The sequence below is a fragment of the Sinohyriopsis cumingii genome, chromosome 6, assembly GCF_028554795.1.
Source record: "Sinohyriopsis cumingii isolate HCF-2022 chromosome 6, ASM2855479v2, whole genome shotgun sequence".
Lineage (NCBI taxonomy): Eukaryota > Metazoa > Mollusca > Bivalvia > Unionida > Unionidae > Sinohyriopsis > Sinohyriopsis cumingii.
Window position 1 is genome coordinate 76,845,246 of NC_142966.1, and position 21,389 is coordinate 76,866,634.

Consider the following 21,389-nt stretch of genomic DNA (forward strand, 5'->3'; position numbering starts at 1 on the left):
AAAATGAAAATGTTACTGTCTGTACAAGCTTGGTGAAATACAAAAATATAAGAAGTGACCATTGACCTTGACCCCAACTTCTTAAAGGGTTGATACTCAAACCCATTCCTAATGAGATTAAAATTATATTAAAGGCATGATCTCCATAAACTACTACAGATTAAAGATGACCAACGAAATGGTACAAAAAATCCTTTACTAAAATGCCATGTTGATACTACTATCCATTGATCAGGAATAATGACAAAAATATTTCAAAGATGGTTACTGTAGAAGCCATGTTGAACATTAAGTTAGAAACATTTTATTTTAGGTTTCAACTACATTTCAGTTGAAATCCCATGTCTATACAACAATTAATTCTGGAGAAGTTAAAATGACTCTATTTTTTTCAAGATGGTTGCAGCAGTGCAAGTGTTTGGGGTTCTGTTCACTTAGGACCATCTTCATTTTGCAAGAAATCCTGCAGTAAAAATTCTATGTCGATATGACAGTCCATTCAGGCATTATATAGCAGCTGAAACAGCTTTAAGATGGCTGCCATTGTTACCATGTTGGATATCAGGTCAGCTCTGTTTACTTTTCTGGTGCCAACTACATATTTTCTTAAGTGTTTAAATCAAAAACTCATATTGAGATGACCTTGCATTCAGGGGATGTTTCAACAACACTATTATTCATGATGACCACCTTGGAGGCCATGATGGAGATGATATTGGCACAACTTTCAATTAGGACAAACTGCAAGTATTATGCCACAGTTTATTGAGGGATTTTAAAATAACAGCATCTTGAATGTAATAAGTGTCTTTATGTCATGTATAGTTTTAAGACTCCAGATGCAGGGGATGTTTAGTTTGATTGCTGCAGTGACTGGTACATTATACCAAATTAATGTAATGCTTTTGATTTCTCCTAGCTTTTCATGATGTTATGGTTGTAGTTATTAGTGTGAGACATAGGGATTAACAAGATTTGTACATTATTCATTATAGTAATAGGGCTCTAGTATTGTAGTAAAAGATCATCAATACTCACTTTGGGGAAGCCTCGAGACTCTTCGGACTCACTATCAGTGGGAAAAAGACAGATGTACTTCACCAACCTGTCCTAGGCACCATAGCTTGCCCCCCCCCAATTGTGTCTATCAAAGACACCCTGCTGAAAGCTGTAAATCACTTCAAGTACCTTGGAAGCATCATATCTTCCAATGGATTGCTAGACATAGGGATAACAGCATGCAGCAGCAGCACCAGTCAATCATTAGGATGTCTCTGCTTTCGTGTGTTGAATCACAGGAGTATCAAACTGTCCACCAAGATAAAGGTATATAAAGCAGTTGTGCTAAGAAGCCTCCTATATGGATGTGAGACCTGGACAACATACAAGAAGCACATCAAGCACCTTGATCGCTTCCACACGAGAGCCCTGCACTGGATTATGGGTGTCAGATGGCAAGATAGAGTGATGAACCTGGAAGTGCTGGATGGAGCAGGCTTAACCATTATCAAAGCGATGTTCATGAAAGCCCAGCTCTGGTGGATGGGTCATTTCATCCATATGGAGGAGTCTCAAATGCCTTGTCAGATTTTTTATGGAGCTCTATCAAGTGAAAAAATTGAACACCGAAAGAAAAGATTTAAAGACTCCATCAAGGACAGCCTGAGATGCCACTCGATATCTGTGACAAAACCTCAAGTTCTGCACCAAGGATAGACCTGGCTGACATGCAGCTGTTAGAAATGGGTACAAAACCTTCGAGGATGCCCATAGAACAGAAGTCGCTGATGCCAGGGAATGCAGGAAGGCCTCAACATCAAGAACCAACCCATGCTTCCTGTGTACACACTGCTCCAGGACATGAGCATCTCATATCAAATTCATCAGCCACATGAGGACCCATCAGCAAAGAGAAGTGCAGGATTGACTTCATCGAGCCCTGATGGTCAACCAACACACCATGGACTTCATGAAGCCCTGATGGTCAACCAACACACCATGGACTTCATGAAGCCCTGATGGTCAACCAACACACCATGGACTTCATCAAGCCCTGATGGTCAACCAACACACCATGGACTTCATCAAGCTCTGATGGTCAACCAACACACCATGGACTTCATCAAGCCCTGATGGTCAACCAACACACCATGGACTTCATGAAGCCCTGATGGTCAACCAACACAACATGGACTTCATGAAGCCCTGATGGTCAACCAACACACCATGGACTTCATCAAGCCCTGATGGTCAACCAACACACCAATAGGGCTCTGACATTAGATGCAACTAATCAGTTGTAATTTACACTCTGTGTGCGTTGATAATATGAAACCTATTACAAATGCATGGTGCCATTTCCTGGCCACAATTACACATTAAGTAATTGTCCATTTGGAACTTTGTTGTCATAATTGTTTTAATTCATGTTACTCTCAAATCTAATGAAAAAAACATGAAAACAGATTGCTTCCTGTAACACAGGTAATGTACCACTTCCTCATACTAAATTAGAATGAGGAACAATTTAGGATACTCAAGGCCATCACGTGCAAAGACAAGGTAGATGGGAAGTTGAAACCACATAGTCCTGCAAGCAGGATGCAGTCTTTCTTTACTTCTTTGAAATTCAAAACGTGGAACAACTCCAGAATCAAAGTTCTTATTACAATAGTGTATTTTTAATATATGCTGAAACAAAAAGTCTTTAAAAGGGGGGTTGGGGTAAGACAAAGAATGTCAGTCGCTATTCAGTTCATTTACAAAATGGTATAGTATCACTTTATTTCATGTCAATTTCACATCAAGTTCTAACAGCATCTATAACGTAGACATTATCATCTTTTTAGTCTTTCAGGTGGCACAAATTGGATAACCACTGAGATGGGCTATCTGCTACTCTCACATGTTAGAAATGAAGATTGAACCCAGGACTACAGAGGTGCCAAACAAGAATAATATTGTTATGCTTTCTAACTCCTTTAAATGTAAGTTTTCTCATGAAAGAAACTTCAAGAGGTAATAACAAATAAAGATGAGAAATTATGTTTATCTAAAACATACTTGTTGCTTCCACTGTTTTTAAAATACATGTATGTATAACTACTTCTTGACCTTGCAATATCTTATTCTTTATCTTTGAAGGTTGTTGGTGTCCTTTTCTATCAACTTCACACTGTTTGGAGTTGCATGTGTGTTCCTGCTTATAGCTTCTGAGAACATCCAGTCTCTCGTGTCAGATGCTGGTGCCAACATGTCCTTCTGCTACTGGAGCATAATTATAGCTGGCGTCCTTACTCCCATGACATGGCTAGGAACTCCAAGTGACTTCTGGTGAGTAGGTAAAGCTACCATTCACCATTTTCATCCATCATGATCTAGTTGTCTGCAGACCAGTTATAATGTGAGTCATTGCACAATCAACCCATTATCTTGTTTGTCTGAGTCCTCTAACACCTAACCAGTTTTCCCTATATATACCATGTATAAATTGATATAAACCTTTGTAGGGGGAGGGGCTGCCCCATTTGTCAAAACATTCATTATATACTTATCAGTACGCTGTATGCAGATTTCACACTTACAGAATCTTTAATTTAAAGATAGTCATTAGCTACTTTGTAGATGGATCATGGTTGATAGGCCAGTTCAGGAGAGGTGTGCCCTTTAATCTCTCTTAACGACCTACAGTCAATGTACAGTAGGCATGTGAAGTAGCTATGGTCAATGTTCATGGAACAGATAAGTTCAAGTAAACAATTCTCTGCCAGTAGCACTCCCAACAAGTTCTGGTGAGTACCATTCAATATTTTTTGCTGCAAAAGTCTATGAGAATAGAAAGTTCTTCATGGAACCATTTTTCAAGATGACTTGAAGAGGAAAACAAATTCTACCGTGTGATTTGGAACCCACAGTTATATATTTCTAAGCGTTCTCTCTCAACCACTCAGCCAATAAAAGTTGCAACTGTTGGCTTGGCAACAGGTTATTCATTGATAAGTCAGTACATCATGGTAGTTCAGATAGTAGATCATTAGACTCTTTATTTTAGAATCATGGGTTCAATACCTGCCTTGTTGTGTCCCTGGGAAACACTTAGCTCCCATTTCCTTCTCATGATATAGCCAATAACATTAAAAGTGTCGTTAAAACCAATAAGAACCAAACAACAATAATTAATTAATCAGTTCCTGCTATCATTACTATCATTAAATGTTTGCAAAGTTCTAAATGTTCACTGATAACCTTTTGTTCTTATGCATGCTGCTACTTTGCATTGAGAAAAATAATTATGTACATTCAACACCTAGTTACTAAGCTTTTTTTTATGGTGCTGGCTTCCTTTGATGTAATTAGTCTCATTAGTGTTGTTGAGCTTGTAAAATATAAATTTTATTTAGAGAAAATGAATATTACAAAACTCATGGGTTTTTTCACATATGAAGCTCCATACAAAAAGAAAATGTACCATATATATATATATATATATATATATATATATATATATATATATATATATATATATATATATATATATATATGTCCTGTATGATGACCAGATATAAGTAAAATTTCATATTTTAATATAAAAACATTCATTGGAGATGTAACAAGTTATGACAAAACAGAAAACATTTTATTGTTATGACTCTGGATCTTAAAACTAAGTAACAGAAAATAGAGAAAACTGACAAGCTTCATAAAATTCAACAAATAATTTATTTCCTTAGAATACAAAGTGAACATTTAAAAAGAACTTACAGTATTACAAATCAAATCCCAAATAGTCCTAGAAGTTCTTTCACAAGTCCAATAGTATAGAGTATTCTGAATGAATTTCAGTGGTGTTCCAAATGAAATCTAATTCTGAATGTCTTGATGTACCAGTAGTCTTGAATGTGCTAATGTGCCAACCATCTTGATTTATCATAACGATATAATCCAAAATGTCCTTGAATGAATTCACAGTAATCCTGAAATAGTGATCTGGTCAGAAAATATTCAGCACTTTGTAATTCTAATGAATAATTTTAATAAATGAATCTTCTCAAATTAAAAATCTGAATACAACGATAAAACTGATTCTTTAACAAGTTAAAATAAGAATGAATAATTTTGAAGCTAACAGCATCAATATAAAATGCTAAGACACAATAACAGAGTTAGAGTGGTTTTCCTATCAAATTTGTAAACAAATTGCTTCTAAAACAAGCTAGACCTTGAAATCAACATCTGTAAATATGTTTACCTACAAGTAATAATGATCTTACAATATAATCTAAAATCATAGAAAAATAATAGCTATGTAATATTGTTCACAAAATAACAAGACATTAATCAGGTAGGCCCTAAACTTAATTAGTGACAAAGGTCAGCCACACAATATAGATATACATAACATATAATCATGGAGAACAGCCAGCTCATAATATAAATTAAATATATATAACAATATACCAATTATAAAATGTACCAGAAAATGTCTCATTTTCAGTTTGGATCATTTACTGCTGCTTTAGTGTTAGTATTATCCTTCCATGATTAACTGGTTTCTTCTCAAGCTAGTTATTTATAAAAAATTATTTGTTCCTTTCAGAAAACTGTACTTTATAATTTTCCCCAACAAGAGTGGCTTATTCCACTCTATTGTTTATTAAACGTATTTATTGATTGACAACAAGCTGACATGCTACCTCGAAAATATGTAACACCAGATGAACAGGCAGTTCAGGTAAAGTCAGATGGTGAAATTTTATTTGATCAGGTCCCCAAATAAGTCTTATTGGATGATAATAAAGTTGTTGTTACTAGTATATTTTTTTATATATATTTGTTCTAAAGGTATTATATGCTGACACATCACGTTATAAACCATGCAGTGTGAGGGACTTATCTGTTGTCTTTATGATAGTATGGACTCTGGAGTAACCATTTAAATATTGTATTTTGTCCAGAAGATAAGCTTACAGGCTTTTTTCTTCTTGTGTTTTGTGGTAATAGAGAATTAAATTATTGGGAAAACATAATGACCAAACAAGCTCAGTCAGCAAAACCTCTATTTTGATTGTCTGACAAAGGAACATAGTGTAAACTAGATATAGTCACCTTTGAATAAGGCATATCTAGCAACATCTTTATTTTCTGATAAGGAAATAATTATGTAAACTAGACAGTCACCATTGAATTTTACCTTGTTAAGGTGATTATATGGTAGTTTAACAGATCGGTGGATTAAAGACAAGTTGATACGATGGTATTTGAGAACTCATTTGACTAATGACCAGTGCCAGTTAAAACTTTTGATCTACAAATTACAGGGATCTCAGGAACTCTGGTGTGTGTGTGTGTGTGTGTGTGTGTGATACATGTTTTTACCTTCCACTGTTGAAAATTAACTATGCTAATTATATATGATGAATTTTATTCTCTAATGTTTACAATATTTATATTTAAGCATTAATGGATTGAACAAATTAGAGGAGAAGTCAGATTTTACTGGGATTCTGGCAGGAGAATCAGGATAATTGTTTGATCATGCTTAATACAGAGCATGTAAATTTAACCTTTTCCCGACCTTTTTATACAAAATATTGTGCCCTATTCTGAAACATGGCTGCATATCCTACAAATTGTTTTGCACCTAACCTTATCCCTTCAGCGCCATCCTCAGTTAATATTGACCATTTTCTAATACATGTACCATTAAACCTATCTTTCTAGGTTTGTTGCAGTGGGAGCAACGTGTGCAACTGCTGTGGCCTGTGTCATATTGTTAGCAAACATGATAAAAGACAAGCCAAACTACCCCACTATAGAACATAGCAATCCTGACTTCCTGTCATTCTTCACTGCATTTGGTGTCATCTGCTTTGCTTTTGGTGGCCATCCTGCCTTCCCAACATTTCAAACCGACATGAGGAATCAGAAACACTTTGGAAGGGCAGTTCTTCTTGGCTATCTTAGTAAGAATCCTGATTGTCAGCTATCAGTCTCAAAGGACATTAGTTATACAGCATCATTTTTGTTAGCTATAAGTCACAAAGGACTTTAATTATACAGCATCATTTTTATTAGCTATAAGTCTCAAAGGACTTTAGTTATAACAGCATCATTTTTATTAGCTATAAGTCTCAAAGGACTTTAGTTATATAGCATCATTTTTATTAGCTATAAGTCACAAAGGACTTTAGTTATATTGCTTTATTTTTATTAGCAATAAGTCTCAAAGGACTTTAGCTATACAGCATCATTTTTATTAGCTATAAGTCTCAAAGACTTAGTTATATTGCTTTTTTATTAGCTATAAGTCTCAAAGGACTTTAGTTATACAGCATCATTTTATTAGCTATAAGTCTCAAAGACTTTAGTTATATTGCTTTTTTATTAGCTATAAGTCTCAAAGGACTTTAGTTATACAGCATCATTTTATTAGCTATAAGTCTCAAAGGACTTTAGTTATACAGCATAATTTTATTAGCTATAAGTCTCAAAGACTTTAGTTATATTGCTTTTTTATTAGCTATAAGTCTCAAAGGACTTTAGTTATACAGCATCATTTTTATTAGCTATAAGTCTCAAAGACTTAGTTATATTGCTTTTTTATTAGCTATAAGTCTCAAAGGACTTTAGTTATACAGCATCATTTTATTAGCTATAAGTCTCAAAGACTTTAGTTATATTGCTTTTTTATTAGCTATAAGTCTCAAAGGACTTTAGTTATACAGCATCATTTTATTAGCTATAAGTCTCAAAGGACTTTAGTTATACAGCATCATTTTATTAGCTATAAGTCTCAAAGGACTTTAGTTATACAGCATCATTTTATTAGCTATAAGTCTCAAAGGACTTTAGTTATACAGCATCATTTTATCAGCTACAAGTCTCAAAGGACTTTAGTTATACAGCATCATTTTATTAGCTATAAGTCACAAAGGACTTTAGTTATACAGCATCATTTTATTAGCTATCAGTCTCAAAGGATTTTAGTTATATTGCTTTATTTTTATTAGCTAAGAATGAAACTTAGACCTGTGTGCAAAGTTTGATTTATAGGCATGACATTTAACTCTAAGTGAAGATAAAATAGAAAAAAATAATTTTTGTGCAGTATGATAAAAATATTTGATATTTGAGATTATCTTTAAATAATATATTTTCTTTAACATTTAAATTTTAAAGTTTGTTTCAACCCCATAAATAAACATTAGTTTAGCAGTATATATTTTGAAACTTTGTTGTGCAAATTTGTTAAGAGAAATGAATAATTTTCATACATATTTTTCAAGTCTACCTGAAATTTTTAGTACATTTTGTGATAGCAAGCATCTAGTTTAACAAAAGATAACTTGTAAGTAATTTATACCTTTTATGCATCCTTCCAAATATGGCATAATTTCATTTATCAGATCTGCCCAAGGCACACATTGAGTTTGGTTATATGAATGATAGCCATTTTTGTATCATAGAGAGAGACATGGATGAGAGAGCAGTTCAGTTATTTGTGGTTTGGGTACATTAACTTTTACTGTTAATATGACCAACCATGGAATAATGTGGTAGCATTATCTTTCTTCCTCGCATTCAAACAATGGTGATCACTTTTCATGGAGCAAAGATATCTAAAAGAAAACCTAAAACAACAAATCTTCCACAATAATGCAGTCAAATGTTTGTGCTTGCCTTGTTATAGTGAATTTGCTGTAGTTGGTCTTTTCCATGCTAGTTGTCTTGGCCATGTACTTGCCTGTCTCCTTGGGGGGTTACTTTGTGTATGGCCAACTGGTGCAGGACAATGTGCTAAATGTGGTCTCAAATGGGTATCTGAAATACATCGTGCAGATTTTGATTACCGTCCATCTGCTGCTTGGGTTTATCATCGTCATCAACCCATTCTGTCAGGAACTGGAGCATTTGGTCAAGATACCTGAAAGTAAGTATTGTTATATCTCTGATATTAGTTCACTGACTGGGCTTTCCTTACAAGAATGTCTTTATTATGCTTGTTATATTGTCTCAAAAATAACTGAAATTTATCCAGTAGAGAAGTGGAAAGCACTGTATTTAAACATTTAGTCAAAAGTATCCTTAACTATGCTTCCAAATTTCTGTTGGCACTCATATTCCAGGCTCTGAAAAACCTGAATCACACAAAGTCAAGCAGCTAAATGTGAACAATTTTCCACAAACAACACTATTTTTAAAGCAATCAGTTAAATGAACAACAGTTAGTTAAACAGTATCAATTAACATCCATTCAGTTTCTAAAGCACCAGTTTCCAATCTGTCTAGTAACTTGTTAGTGATTTTAAATAGGTGTTCACATTTCTGAATAATCTATTAGTATTTCATCATTATCTGTGCATGATTTCTTTCTTTTTACAGCATTCACATACAAGAGAATAATCTCAAGAACTTCAATGGTAATATGTGTACTATTTGTGGCAGAAACAGTCCCACATTTTGGTGCTATCTTGTCTCTGGTTGGTGGATCCACAACAACGCTTCTTGCTTACGTCTGTCCATCTCTATTCTATTTAAAACTGTGCAAGATGAAACCCACAGAACCCGGGGAAAATTGGAAACCCATGTAAGACATTTGATAAGGGTCAATTAAAGTAAACTTAATTGTACAAATTCTGGAAATGAAATTTACAGTGACACACCTTTGACTGTTCCTGTCTCGAGGTAACAGACATCAATTAAGCATTTAAACAGACACTGATATTACATAGCTCACATGGAGCCACACAAGAGTCTGGTTGAATGAGACAATATCACCATGTTAGGACTGTAATATTGACTAAAGCAGCATTGAATAGCTTAAAAAATAAAAATAGAAATATGAAGATACAATCTTTATTATTCAGGTTCATTATATTGTGATGTGAAACATGGCCAGCAAGGTATTTGTTAATTAGATTATGTTATTTTGACAAGATTTTTCTGCCAGCTAAACAAACTGAAAATATGTTTAGATAATCATTTTCCAAAGTTTTATAAAAATTTTCAATACTTGAATTACATGTACAATGTGACAGGATCATCTTTCTTTTTTAGAAACTATTAAAGTATATGATTACCACATTATTTATAATTTTGTGGAGTTACATAAATTTAAATATTAAGAGTTGGTTTATTTATAATTTTATTTTCAGAGAAGTTCCATTTCATGTGAAAGTACTGAATTATGAAATCATCCTTCTTGGCATCTGTGCAGGTGCAGCATCAACAGTTTCTGCCATTAATTCTTTGGTATCTAGCAGTTTTTCCACGCCTTGCTACATTGATGTCAACCGAGCTGAATAACAAGAAAAAGAAAACTAGCAGAATTGTGTAGACATTAAATTATTCTGATTCATAGTGTGTGTGTGTGTGTGTTTGTGTGTGTGTGTGTGTGAGAGGGAGGGAGTGTATATGTTTCTGATTCAGACCAATACATAGAGAACTAGAAAATGAGAGACACATAGACAGATCCAGAAGAGTCAGAATTAGCATTTTCTGTTCTCCTACAAGTCTGACTGCATATACCAAATGTCCTCTGTCTTTCTTTTCAAGCATTTCATTTTTACTGCCCATTCAAATGTGATAAAAACAGAAGCGCAACAGAGATGGGATGGTCTTTGTTGAAGCGTGATTAAAGGTTGATGAGAGAAAAGGCCAACTTAAATCTCCTGTTTTCTTACCTGACTTGTGATAAGCAAAAAATGTACAATATATTTGGTTAAATAGCTGTAGCTGTGATTCCATTGTGATAATTTTGTACATGTATACTGCTAAAAAGTATTTTCTACCATATGGTCCAAAATGTGCAATTCTGTTAGGTATATATATATATATATATATATATATATATATATATATATATATATATATATATATATATATATATATACAAATGACTCTTTCATTTGTTTACCCTTTAATCTGTCACAAACAAACAACATGTGAATGAACTAAAATTCAAAGGTTACTAGGTCTAGCTTACAGATTGTTTTTTTGGCAAAACGTAATTGAAAATGTTGCCAACTAAACTTAATTCAAAGATGACTTCATTGTTTCTTTATTGGACAATCAGTTCCTTCTTGGACAATGTGTTGCTGACTAACAACATTTGGTCATTATTTTTTTACAGTTGTTCAAACACTCAATAACCATAAAACACAAGACAAAAGCAGTGTCAAAGTTTATTTCCTGAACATGCCATAAAAACATAATTGAATGATTACCTCCTAGAGTTTGTATTACTGATATTAAAGGAGTTTTTTACATCTTGTGGTTTGTGTTGTGGTGGATCAAAATATGATAGCTTTAGAACAAAATATGTGAAATTAGGCAAGAAGGAAGAAAAATTGATACTAGCAAGAACAATTAAGTTCCAAGACTTATTTGTGGACCTGATCTAATTAAACTTTACCATCAGGCTTCAGTGAAAATGCAATTAATGAGCTTGTCATCAATTACTAATTAACTTTTAAAATGAGTCAAGTGCAATAAAATACTGTTGGTTAAAATGCTGTCCTATTGTTTTCTGTAATAAGAAAATGATGTTTTATAAATTATTAGTTTGACAAGAAACCAGTCAAACATGGAAGGATAATACTAATACTAAATCAACAACAAATCCATAACCAAAAGTAGGCTTTTTTCCAAGATATTTAATAATTAGGTATATCAAAAGTTTTCTTTTTTGTCAAAACTTGGTATGTCTATTGTGAATATGTTTGTGTTAAATTTCACAAATACATGACTGTCAGGTTAAATTTCCTTGCAGATGTCTGGCAAGAACAGTTAGAATTTCAGGATCTCTGATATATATATATATTATTTTTTGAGGTGAGCAATATTACAGGTTTATCATGTTATTTTTATTCAACTGGTACTTACTGTGGAACTGTTTCACTGTAGCAGTATGTTGGTAGTTTCTGTCAGTAAGAAATGTATAAAAATCCTTGAGGAATCTTGTTACGATGTTGGTAGTTTCTGTCAGTAAGAAATGTATACAAATCCTTGAGGAATCTTGTTACGATGTTAATGATATTGATTGCATAATTTCATTCACCATGAGAAATAAGTTTCAAAATCTTATATTTTGTTAACAGAACCATTGTATCTGTCACAGATTAGTGGTGAATATTACATATATAATTATATCTTTAATCGCATGTTTGACACATGTTGCGTATTCTAGCACAGCTACAAAATTGTGAATGATTCTGGCTGAATCCAATTTTCAGAAACATTTTTGAGTTAAAATATCAGAATTAAAATGTCTTGTTTTAGTTATTTAGTAGCATATATGAATGTAATCATCTTGTGATATTCAGGAGCAAATTGCTTTCTGTCTGAACTTTACGTAATATCTCAGTTCCATTAAATATTTTCTCATCTCATCTGTTGGGAAATATGTTTTGTGTTTACAGGTGCTCTCTGACAAATATGTTGCCCAAGCATTGGCTTCCCATTCAAAGTTTTCTTACATATTATATCAAGAGTGTAGCTAGAAAATTATTGGCTTCGTTACCAGCATTTCCTAATTTTATCAATTGGCTCTTTAATGTCAGTACTATGTACTTTGTAGTATCATTTATAGTGTGAGCTTAATCATCCCAATTTTGTTACAACTTTTAGACAACAACTGGTACAACAATTAACATTTATCAAATTCATCTACTTCAAGATACTGGGGGGGTGGGGGTGCAGAGATTTTGTTTCAGCTGAAATATTTTCTTTTTGTTCATTTCAAGATAACTAACACTTTCTCCAAATAATATCTTGGATATAATGGAGTTATTTTGTTATATATCATAGCAAGATATTTTATCCAGCTATTAAACAAAATATTATCAGGTCTCTGCCTCAGAACATTGGATTGTTTGTCCCTAATTGCAGTGTACTGTGGTACAAAATTACAAAATTGTTTGTGGCTGTTGTTGTTGTTGTTGGGTTTACCGCCATTTTTCAGCACATGATAGGCTATACATGGTGGCCAGTATTAATGGTGGAGGAAGAACCCGGAAAAATCCCGGTAAGAACCACCGACCCATGAGAAGCTACTGGCAAGCGGCAAGCTTTCTCACATACCCACATTGGTCGAATCTGAGACTCGAACCCATGCAGACAGAGGTGATATGGAGTGATCCGTAATGGAGAGTGCTTTAGACAACTCAACCGATCAGGGCCCCAAAAAATGTTTGTGGTACCCAGCTGTAAAGTATATATATATATATATGTATTTATGTATGTTTGTATGTATATATATTTTATGCAGTATACTACTTCTGTGTATTTACTGTACCAGACAATATGAATGAGACAAAGGCTGGGATTGAGTACAAGTCTGGAGATGATATAAAATCTTAACTTGAGTTTGAGTTTCCACCATCAGCCACTCAGAAATAAACTTGTAAAATTTGAAACTTAATATCTGAATGTTATCATGAAGATATTAAGCTTGAAATTCAACGACACCCTTGTAATGGCAATAGCAAAAGGCCATTCATGCAGTGTGTAATTGATTCTCCAGCTTCATAACTTAAAAAAATAAAGTTCAATTATTGAAACTTTGTTTCTCTGCCTAACATGTAACAGAATGAAAAAAGTATAAAATTATTCTGCATGTTTGTGATGGAGGATGGTGAGATTGTTGTACTGTATACTGAATACATGTAAAAAAAAATGTTTACCTTCAAAACATTATTAACATCATGCATACCAGGCTTGAATTTTCAGCCATCATCTTCAACAATAAAAACAACAATAATGTTGTTATCAATTGTAATTTCCATCATGTACCCTATTTCATTTTAAAAAGCATAAATTGTGACTGTAACAATATATTTGTCCCTAAAACAACCCCAACAGTTTGCTTAACTATCATAAAACCAATGGGAATGCATTCATTGCAAATTACTGATACATCCATATGTAAGTTTGCACCTGCAAATAAGCACACTGTTTGCAAACTTTATGCAAGTGAGCAAATATTTTTGCCACCATAAAACTTTTACCAGCAAGGAAATGTGAGGTAATTACTATTTACATCATCATTATCATCACATCTGTAGTAACACTCAATTTTCTTTTTGAAAACATTATTAACTCTCTGACTTTATGAAAATCATGGGCTGCTTACATTTATTACATTTATTTATTTATTACATGAATGATTCTGGGCCACTTTTACTAGCGGGTAATCTGTACTAACCACAATGTCAAAAATTATGAAGAACTGGTGGCCATTAACTCCAAATGTTTTATCAAAACCATAATCCAGTGTCACATCATTGACTATGAAAACACAAATAACTAATAAGCAAGTAAAAGTAAAAAATTACAAAAAAATACTCCTGACCAGTGGTCATTAAATGTGAGTGATACAAAATAAATCATTGACTTCGGATTTAAAAATTATCATACAGTGCACTTGATATTTGTCCTGCACTGCATTTGATTTGTTAACAAACACCATACAAGTTAAAATAGAAAATGAATTTGAATACACAAATAGAACATGACAGAAAAAATATATATTTTATATACAAACACCTAAAAATTATAGGCAATTTTACTTTAAAATTTGATAATGATAATTCACTGAAATGATACAAATCACAGTATGATTTGAAATTTTAGCAAAATCAATTAAATTGGTCAGTATGTATAACAATGCCAGGCTCAAAATATTTTACTGGCATTTATCAGATAAAGTATAACAAAATGAGTAAAACCAATATATATATGTTTCATAAATATATATTTTCAAATAAAAACCTGCTGTGTGATTGCTCCATACCATCACCATGTGACTGCACATTTGATTCAAAAATCAAGATAAAAAAAATTTGAGCATAATTTGCTACAACTTTAATATTCAACCATATCATGATTCAAGATACATTAAAAGAAGAAACAAATATCCCATTAATAATGGGCCTGTAGAACGTAAAACTGTACAGAGCTGGAAAATTTCCTTGCTGAAGAAAAATGCCAGATGAAGAAATTAATGAAATGGTAACACTTGAAGAAAGACTATAATGGACTTATTTCTTGCTACAAGATAGGAATGGACCTGACAATAAAAGAATAGTGTGTCTAAAATGAATATTAGGTTGCATGTTATATGTATTGTAGGTGCTCAAGTACAGAATAGAATGACTATTCATTGTTTGTGTAATGTAAAAATACTGTAAATAATGTTATTTTTGAAAAATGGATATTAGGACTAAAAAATGATATTTGAAAACTGAATTTTGGGACTATAAACAAGGTTAGTTGAAAAGTGAATTTTAAGCATACAATGTTATGACTCAGATGGAAACACATCAATGTTTCAAGTTCAAAAGTTAGACTAAGCTATATAGTCGATGGTGATGGCATTTTTGTTTTTTCTAGTGTTATGGTGATGTAGTGAGTTACAAAAAGAATGTACAAATGTCATATTTATTTGTCTAGGAATAAATGTTACTATAAACAATGACTTGATAAAACTCTAATTTGATGAGTTGAAAAAAAAATTCTTCAGCAATTTATCAAATGGCAGACAACAAGGAAGACAACTTTGATAAGAATTATGTGGACAAACATACAACCATAATGCCAATACACCTCAGATTACAATCAATGTATATCATGATATAAAATATACAGCTCAAGAAACAAACAAACAAGCATTTAGAATTATGTTTATGGCTCCAGGAACTGATATACTGAACTTTTTCGAAATCGCTTGATAGTTATTTATTATTTTCTTGCTAAAAGTAAACCTTTAAGTACAACAAGCTAATTTTAGAATTAATATAATCGGATTATCACATATTAAAGAAATAGCTTCTCTAGCTAATGTTAATGGCCTGCTTATTACACCGCCAATGCTGCTGCTGCCTTTGTTTCAATAACTGAAACAAATGGTTGGCAATATTTTTCATACATTTTTACAAATTTATCAATGAACAAATCTGGAACCACTGCTACCATTATCGCATGTCATTGTTAATCTCTTCACAAAAATCTGCAATGCTAAAAGAAAACGTTTGTGCTGTCATACTAATAGCTGTAAAACTAGAAATTTTGTTCCCTTCATTTTCATTCACTAATCTTTTTAGTATTTTGCCTGGTGGTAACTTTTCGTTAACTCTTGACTCAAAGCTATTAATATTGTTTTCTAATGATGTTTTCTGTATATTTTCAATGACCAATAATCTGTGTTCTTATACTTTCATAAGATTCCAATGACTTATTTATTGTAGCTTTGCTTTTTTCATCTTTTGCCTTGCCAATATCTTCTTTCTATTTTCTTTATAAAATTGTTTTTTAAACCAATGTCAGTTTTCATTATTATTTTTTTTTGTACTTCAGCAGAAGGTCTTGCATATAACCCCTTAATTCTCTCTAACCTTGATCCTTAAACTATTAATGTTTGCATCGCAAGAATAAGATATTTCTAAATCTATTTCTTTCTTTTGAATTTCTGTTTTAAAATCAACATTTCCCTTTTTAAGTTATTATGTATTTCTCCAATATCATTTAAAATTTCTTGGGATAAGTTTCTCCCAACATTTGTTTTAATTGTATTTATAGCTCGTTGTTGACTATAAATCATCACTCTAGAGAATGTTTTGTAAGTAAGAAAGTAACTACAACACCTTCAATTACAGTATTAATAAATCATTTTTGCCGATTGTTTTTGTTTGGTACTTGATTCTATCCATATATCTCCTTTCTTGTCCCAACCTAAAATATGCAATAAATTTCTTCCACCTGTGAAAGAAGCTATTAAAGCCAGGTACTAAGAATTGCATTAGATACCAATTTTTGAAATTTGAATTTTATATTTTTATTAATGTTTGTTTTCATGAAAACAATAGAATATTTAATTTTCAGTGTCTTATTTTAACTCTAATTACCTAATATAGAGATTCATCTATGTTTAATCCATGCTGAATATGTTCTTTATAGTCATGAACTCAATCATGCTTTAAAGGAGTTGAAGTTGTAAATCCTTCATTTAGGGGATTATCTAAATATGGTTTTTACACCATTAAGTGTATTCATAGACATCTCTTGCATTATCTTCATTTTCATCTTCATCGTACATGTAATGAAAATAGATTCTTATTATATGCTCCTTTTTCTCTCCGTTAAATTTACATTGTCAGAATAGTGCAATATTACCCGATACTGAATTCGCGTGCGAATACACATATTGCATTCACGTGCATAAAGTAACAACTTTCTATTGTAAAAAAACAATAGATGCAGACGCCAGCACTTTTGATTTGTAAACAAATCATGTACACTCGCGTAGTAGGCGCTTTACGTTGTGGTATTTAAATTTGTTTCTGAATAAAGTAAAGCAGATGTTTCGTGGACTGCCACATACCAGCTGCTTTGGCACATTCCGCGTTAACTTTTTTGATACAATGTTTCGGATTTAGTCTAGCTATACAACAGACGCAACAAAGGGTCCTTACAAATAACATACCAGTGACAAGGCATATACTGTCTTCTTTAGCTGGTGATAAGAATGGCAAAAAATATATTTAGCTTTACATCCTGAATTTCCTCAAAATGTACTTTCTTAGTTCTGCAAATCCAAATTACATGAGCCATGTCATATGTTCTCAGTCTTGATTACACATTTCGACATTGTACTGTAATTTCAAATATAAGTGCAATTACATCCTCCTTACTGCACTCAGAATGAAATAAGCATTAAATTACATAGCGTCTTTTTGATAATTGCAATTGAAAGACTTCATATTTTTCCCATATTATGATTTCAAACGTTCAGTGACAGAAACAGAAACACATTTGCAGATGTCAACACGCTTCTCCCTAGCTTCTTCAATCCGATGTATTTCATGTGGAATTGTTACATATAAATCCAGTCCATAATCACGAAATTTCGTAGAATCGAACAAAATACCAAAATCTATTCATTCAAGATCAAATGGATAAGTTGTTGCAATGCGCATTCATTCACAATACGACTCCAAATTTCAATTTTAACTAAACACGCCATTTTCTTTCGAAAGTTATGTCGAGCGCGCAACTAAGTTCAAATTTATCTGGGCGGAGTTGTGTGCGCAGTAATAATGTTGTTGTGTAATGATAAATCTACGCTTGTGTATTAAGCTTGGAATACGGCATACATTCAGTTACTTTGTTTCTTGTAGGGTATTTTGTTAATATAATTATGCTTTAGGTAGAATAAAAAATTGAGCATATAATAACTCCCATTGTAGGGTTGTGATAGCTAATTTCAATATCAAGTGCTAGCTCATTGATGTCAAAGATGAAAACCATTATAAATAAATAAGCACTTATTACAAATTGAAGAAGAAAACAACACTTTAATAACTTTGGAAAACTTATTTCATTTTAGATTAAATGGAATGTTGGGAAATTAAAACTGATGAAAAAATGTCTAAGGTTCTTTAATTACCAAAGAAGTTAACTTTGAAAAAGATCAAATATCCTCGAAGAGTATAACTTTGTAAATAACTTGGAAAATGTTTACAAGAATTTAGATAAGAAATAAAGCAGAAAGTTACAAATAGAAAAGTTTTTTACTGCGATAACTGTCGTTAACAAAACATATTTACATGATTGCAATTCCTTAAACAGTATTTATTATTTGCTAGTTAGTATAGATGTTGCTATGGGATTAGACGTTTTATATTTGAAACAAGGCACATTTTAAACAATCAAACATCCCACTAAATATCAGAGACAGTGGAACAGATTAACACAATTTACTGCATGCTGACTACAAATAAAGTAAATCCAATTCCTGACAGAAGTCGGCGTGAAAAACTTAGAAGATACGCTGAAGGCTTCCAGTAATAGTCTTTTGCAGTTACAGTAAAAGAATAACTTACAAAAATCAATAGAAAGATTATGGACTTACATGATATGAATAAAGTTATTGACAAATAGAGTTAGCTCTATAATTTAAAAAAAACTAAGAGCTATTAATCTATTTCTGATTTAAGCAATAAATGAAAAGCTTTAAAATGGATTTAGTAACTATCAAACACTATCTGTTTGAATACAGAAAAGGTGGACAGTGGTGCAATACAGTGTATCCACTGCTGCAACATCAACATCATTAGCCGGAACCATCTATCACTGGGTGTGTTTCCCCTGATGCCTGAACAACCTCCTGATAGCGGGTCGGAAGCGTTGATCAGTAAATACCAGTTGTGCTAGGCAACCAGCTCTTGTCCTCATATTTTATCCTTAGCCAGCTGAGCGCTTGTAGCAGTTTTCCCCCAATGCGTGATTGTAGGGCTCTAGACCAGGGGTGCACAACCCGTGGCCCGCGGGCCGGATTCGGCCGGCGAACGTATTCTGTCCGGCCCTCATGGCAAATTAAAACAACATAGAGATCTGTCCCGTGAACAGTAATTATATTACATAGTGCTTGTGACCCTCGAGTAGTCTTAGAAAATGCAATCTGGCCCTTGGCCGAAAAAGGTTGTGCACCCCTGCTCAATTTTGTATTCCTCCTCTAAGGAAGTAACTGTTATCCATAGAGCACTGAGCATCTTCCAGACTTACTGACCAGGAAACGTTCTACTTTCCATTTCCTGTGGGAACAACCAAAATCTGTATCCCCTGTTCTTGAATGTCTCCATCAGCGTTGCATGCGTGGTCAATTTTATTTCATGAGCTTCATAACACCTCTCCTCCCAAGGTACAGTCATCTCAATGGCCACCAACTCTTTAAAATTCGGTATGATAAATATATTTATGAATTTTGTCGTATTGGGATAAATTTGTTAATATGTACAGTTAAATAATTTACTTCACAAATAAACACTTTGTATGTACCTTTTTTCCTGTCTATATTTATGGTTCAACAACTTTTGAATTTCTTTTTTAAAAAGCAATAAAAAGAATCAAAGATGTTGATGACAAAATTTATATCTATTAAAAATATATTTAAGCTAGTCGTCTTGGTCTTCTGTGTGTTTTTAAGCTTCTTTGACTATTCGTTTTATCTCTGTTATAGTTGGAACAAAAATTAAAGGCGATTGTAAAATTTCCTTCTTTGAAACATTTTGTACTTTTGCATGAAGTAAACTTGATAAATTTTCATATTGATCTTTTTTTTATTCAAAATTTTGGAGGAAACTCTTACACATAATTAAAGTCTTGTTAGAGTGACCAGCGGTTTTCCATTCATAAATTTTTTGTGAAATCTACTTTTTCTGATAGAGTATTGTCACATTTACGGGTGATTGTTGTTTTGTTTGTATCCCCTGATTTTCTTATCTCCATTAGTAAGAATAGCAGTAAGATTTCATCATATCACATCGTTCTGTATTGCATGCTCCATTTCATATGATGACCGAATTTCACAAGGCATATCACAGATAATTATTTAATTAATTTATTTTTAGTATTGCTATTTAACCCATATGACTAAATATACATTTACGTGCTTCCTTTACATAATACATTTTTTTCATAGTAATGCTACAGTGTTGTAGTAATAACATCAGTACTAAAAGTGAATTTAGGACTGTTAATCGGGGTTTGTTTTATTGATACAATATTTTCTTCCGATTTTCAACCATTAAAAGATTACCGGATCCTTTCCATTTTACCATGAGTTGAGGGGGAATGTCTGTCATTAAATATTTCTGTAAGAACGGCGTGTATATCCTCTATCTTTTCTGTTTTCAATTTTTAAGCCTTAGATTATTTTGAAAAGCCGTCTATCACTGTCGAAATAAATTTAAAGTCGTAAACATTCGTTTTATATGCTTGAATATCAACGATGTCTGCTTGAAACTTGTCATCTAATTGACGAACATAAACAAATCAATAATTTAATCATAGTTTGGTCTACATATGTAATGTGTAATCTTTAAATTCATACAATTTTAATCTATTCATTTTTTTTTCTTAGCCAGCTTAATTTTTTCTACACAATTGATACAAATGTTTGAAAGCAACTGAACTTTTATGATCGTGGTATAGATGCCTTGCTTAATGTTCATGGTTAGTGTATGTCATTAAATAAAGAAATAATGATATGCATTTTTTAAATATAAAAGTCCTATGACTTTATTCATATTCTTTGCATTTGTAAGATAAAAGGTCAAGCCACTTTTTATGGTGATATTAGATAGCTGTTTTAGAAAATAAAATTGCTAAGTATCTTAAGTCCCCCCCCCCACCGTGGGTAACATTTTGAGGAATAAACCACTTTTCATCTGCAGGGGGGAGGCGGCATCTTCTTTTGTAGAGTTTACCCTTCTTATCTGTCTCGAGATTTGTTTCCATATTAGTTTTTATTTTTATTTAGTTTCTTTACTTTTCTGCATACACGAAATCACCAGATTCTGTGTCATATTTTATAATGCAATAGCAATATTACT

At 32.6% G+C, this 21,389-nt stretch overlaps 1 protein-coding gene across 1 annotated transcript in view; it reads left to right on the plus strand.

Moving 5' to 3' along the window:
- The window catches only part of LOC149797257 (uncharacterized), a 28,666-nt gene extending 16,275 nt beyond the window's left edge, over window positions 1-12,391 (plus strand). The window contains exons 5-9 of the mRNA XM_089961955.1: window positions 3,145-3,333; window positions 6,721-6,962; window positions 8,723-8,929; window positions 9,382-9,586; window positions 10,155-12,391. Of these exons, the coding sequence (XP_089818081.1) occupies window positions 3,145-3,333; window positions 6,721-6,962; window positions 8,723-8,929; window positions 9,382-9,586; window positions 10,155-10,305 (994 nt within the window). The 3' untranslated portion in view covers window positions 10,306-12,391. The remainder of the gene's footprint in view (window positions 1-3,144; window positions 3,334-6,720; window positions 6,963-8,722; window positions 8,930-9,381; window positions 9,587-10,154) is intronic.
- Window positions 12,392-21,389: the final 8,998 nt, after the last annotated feature.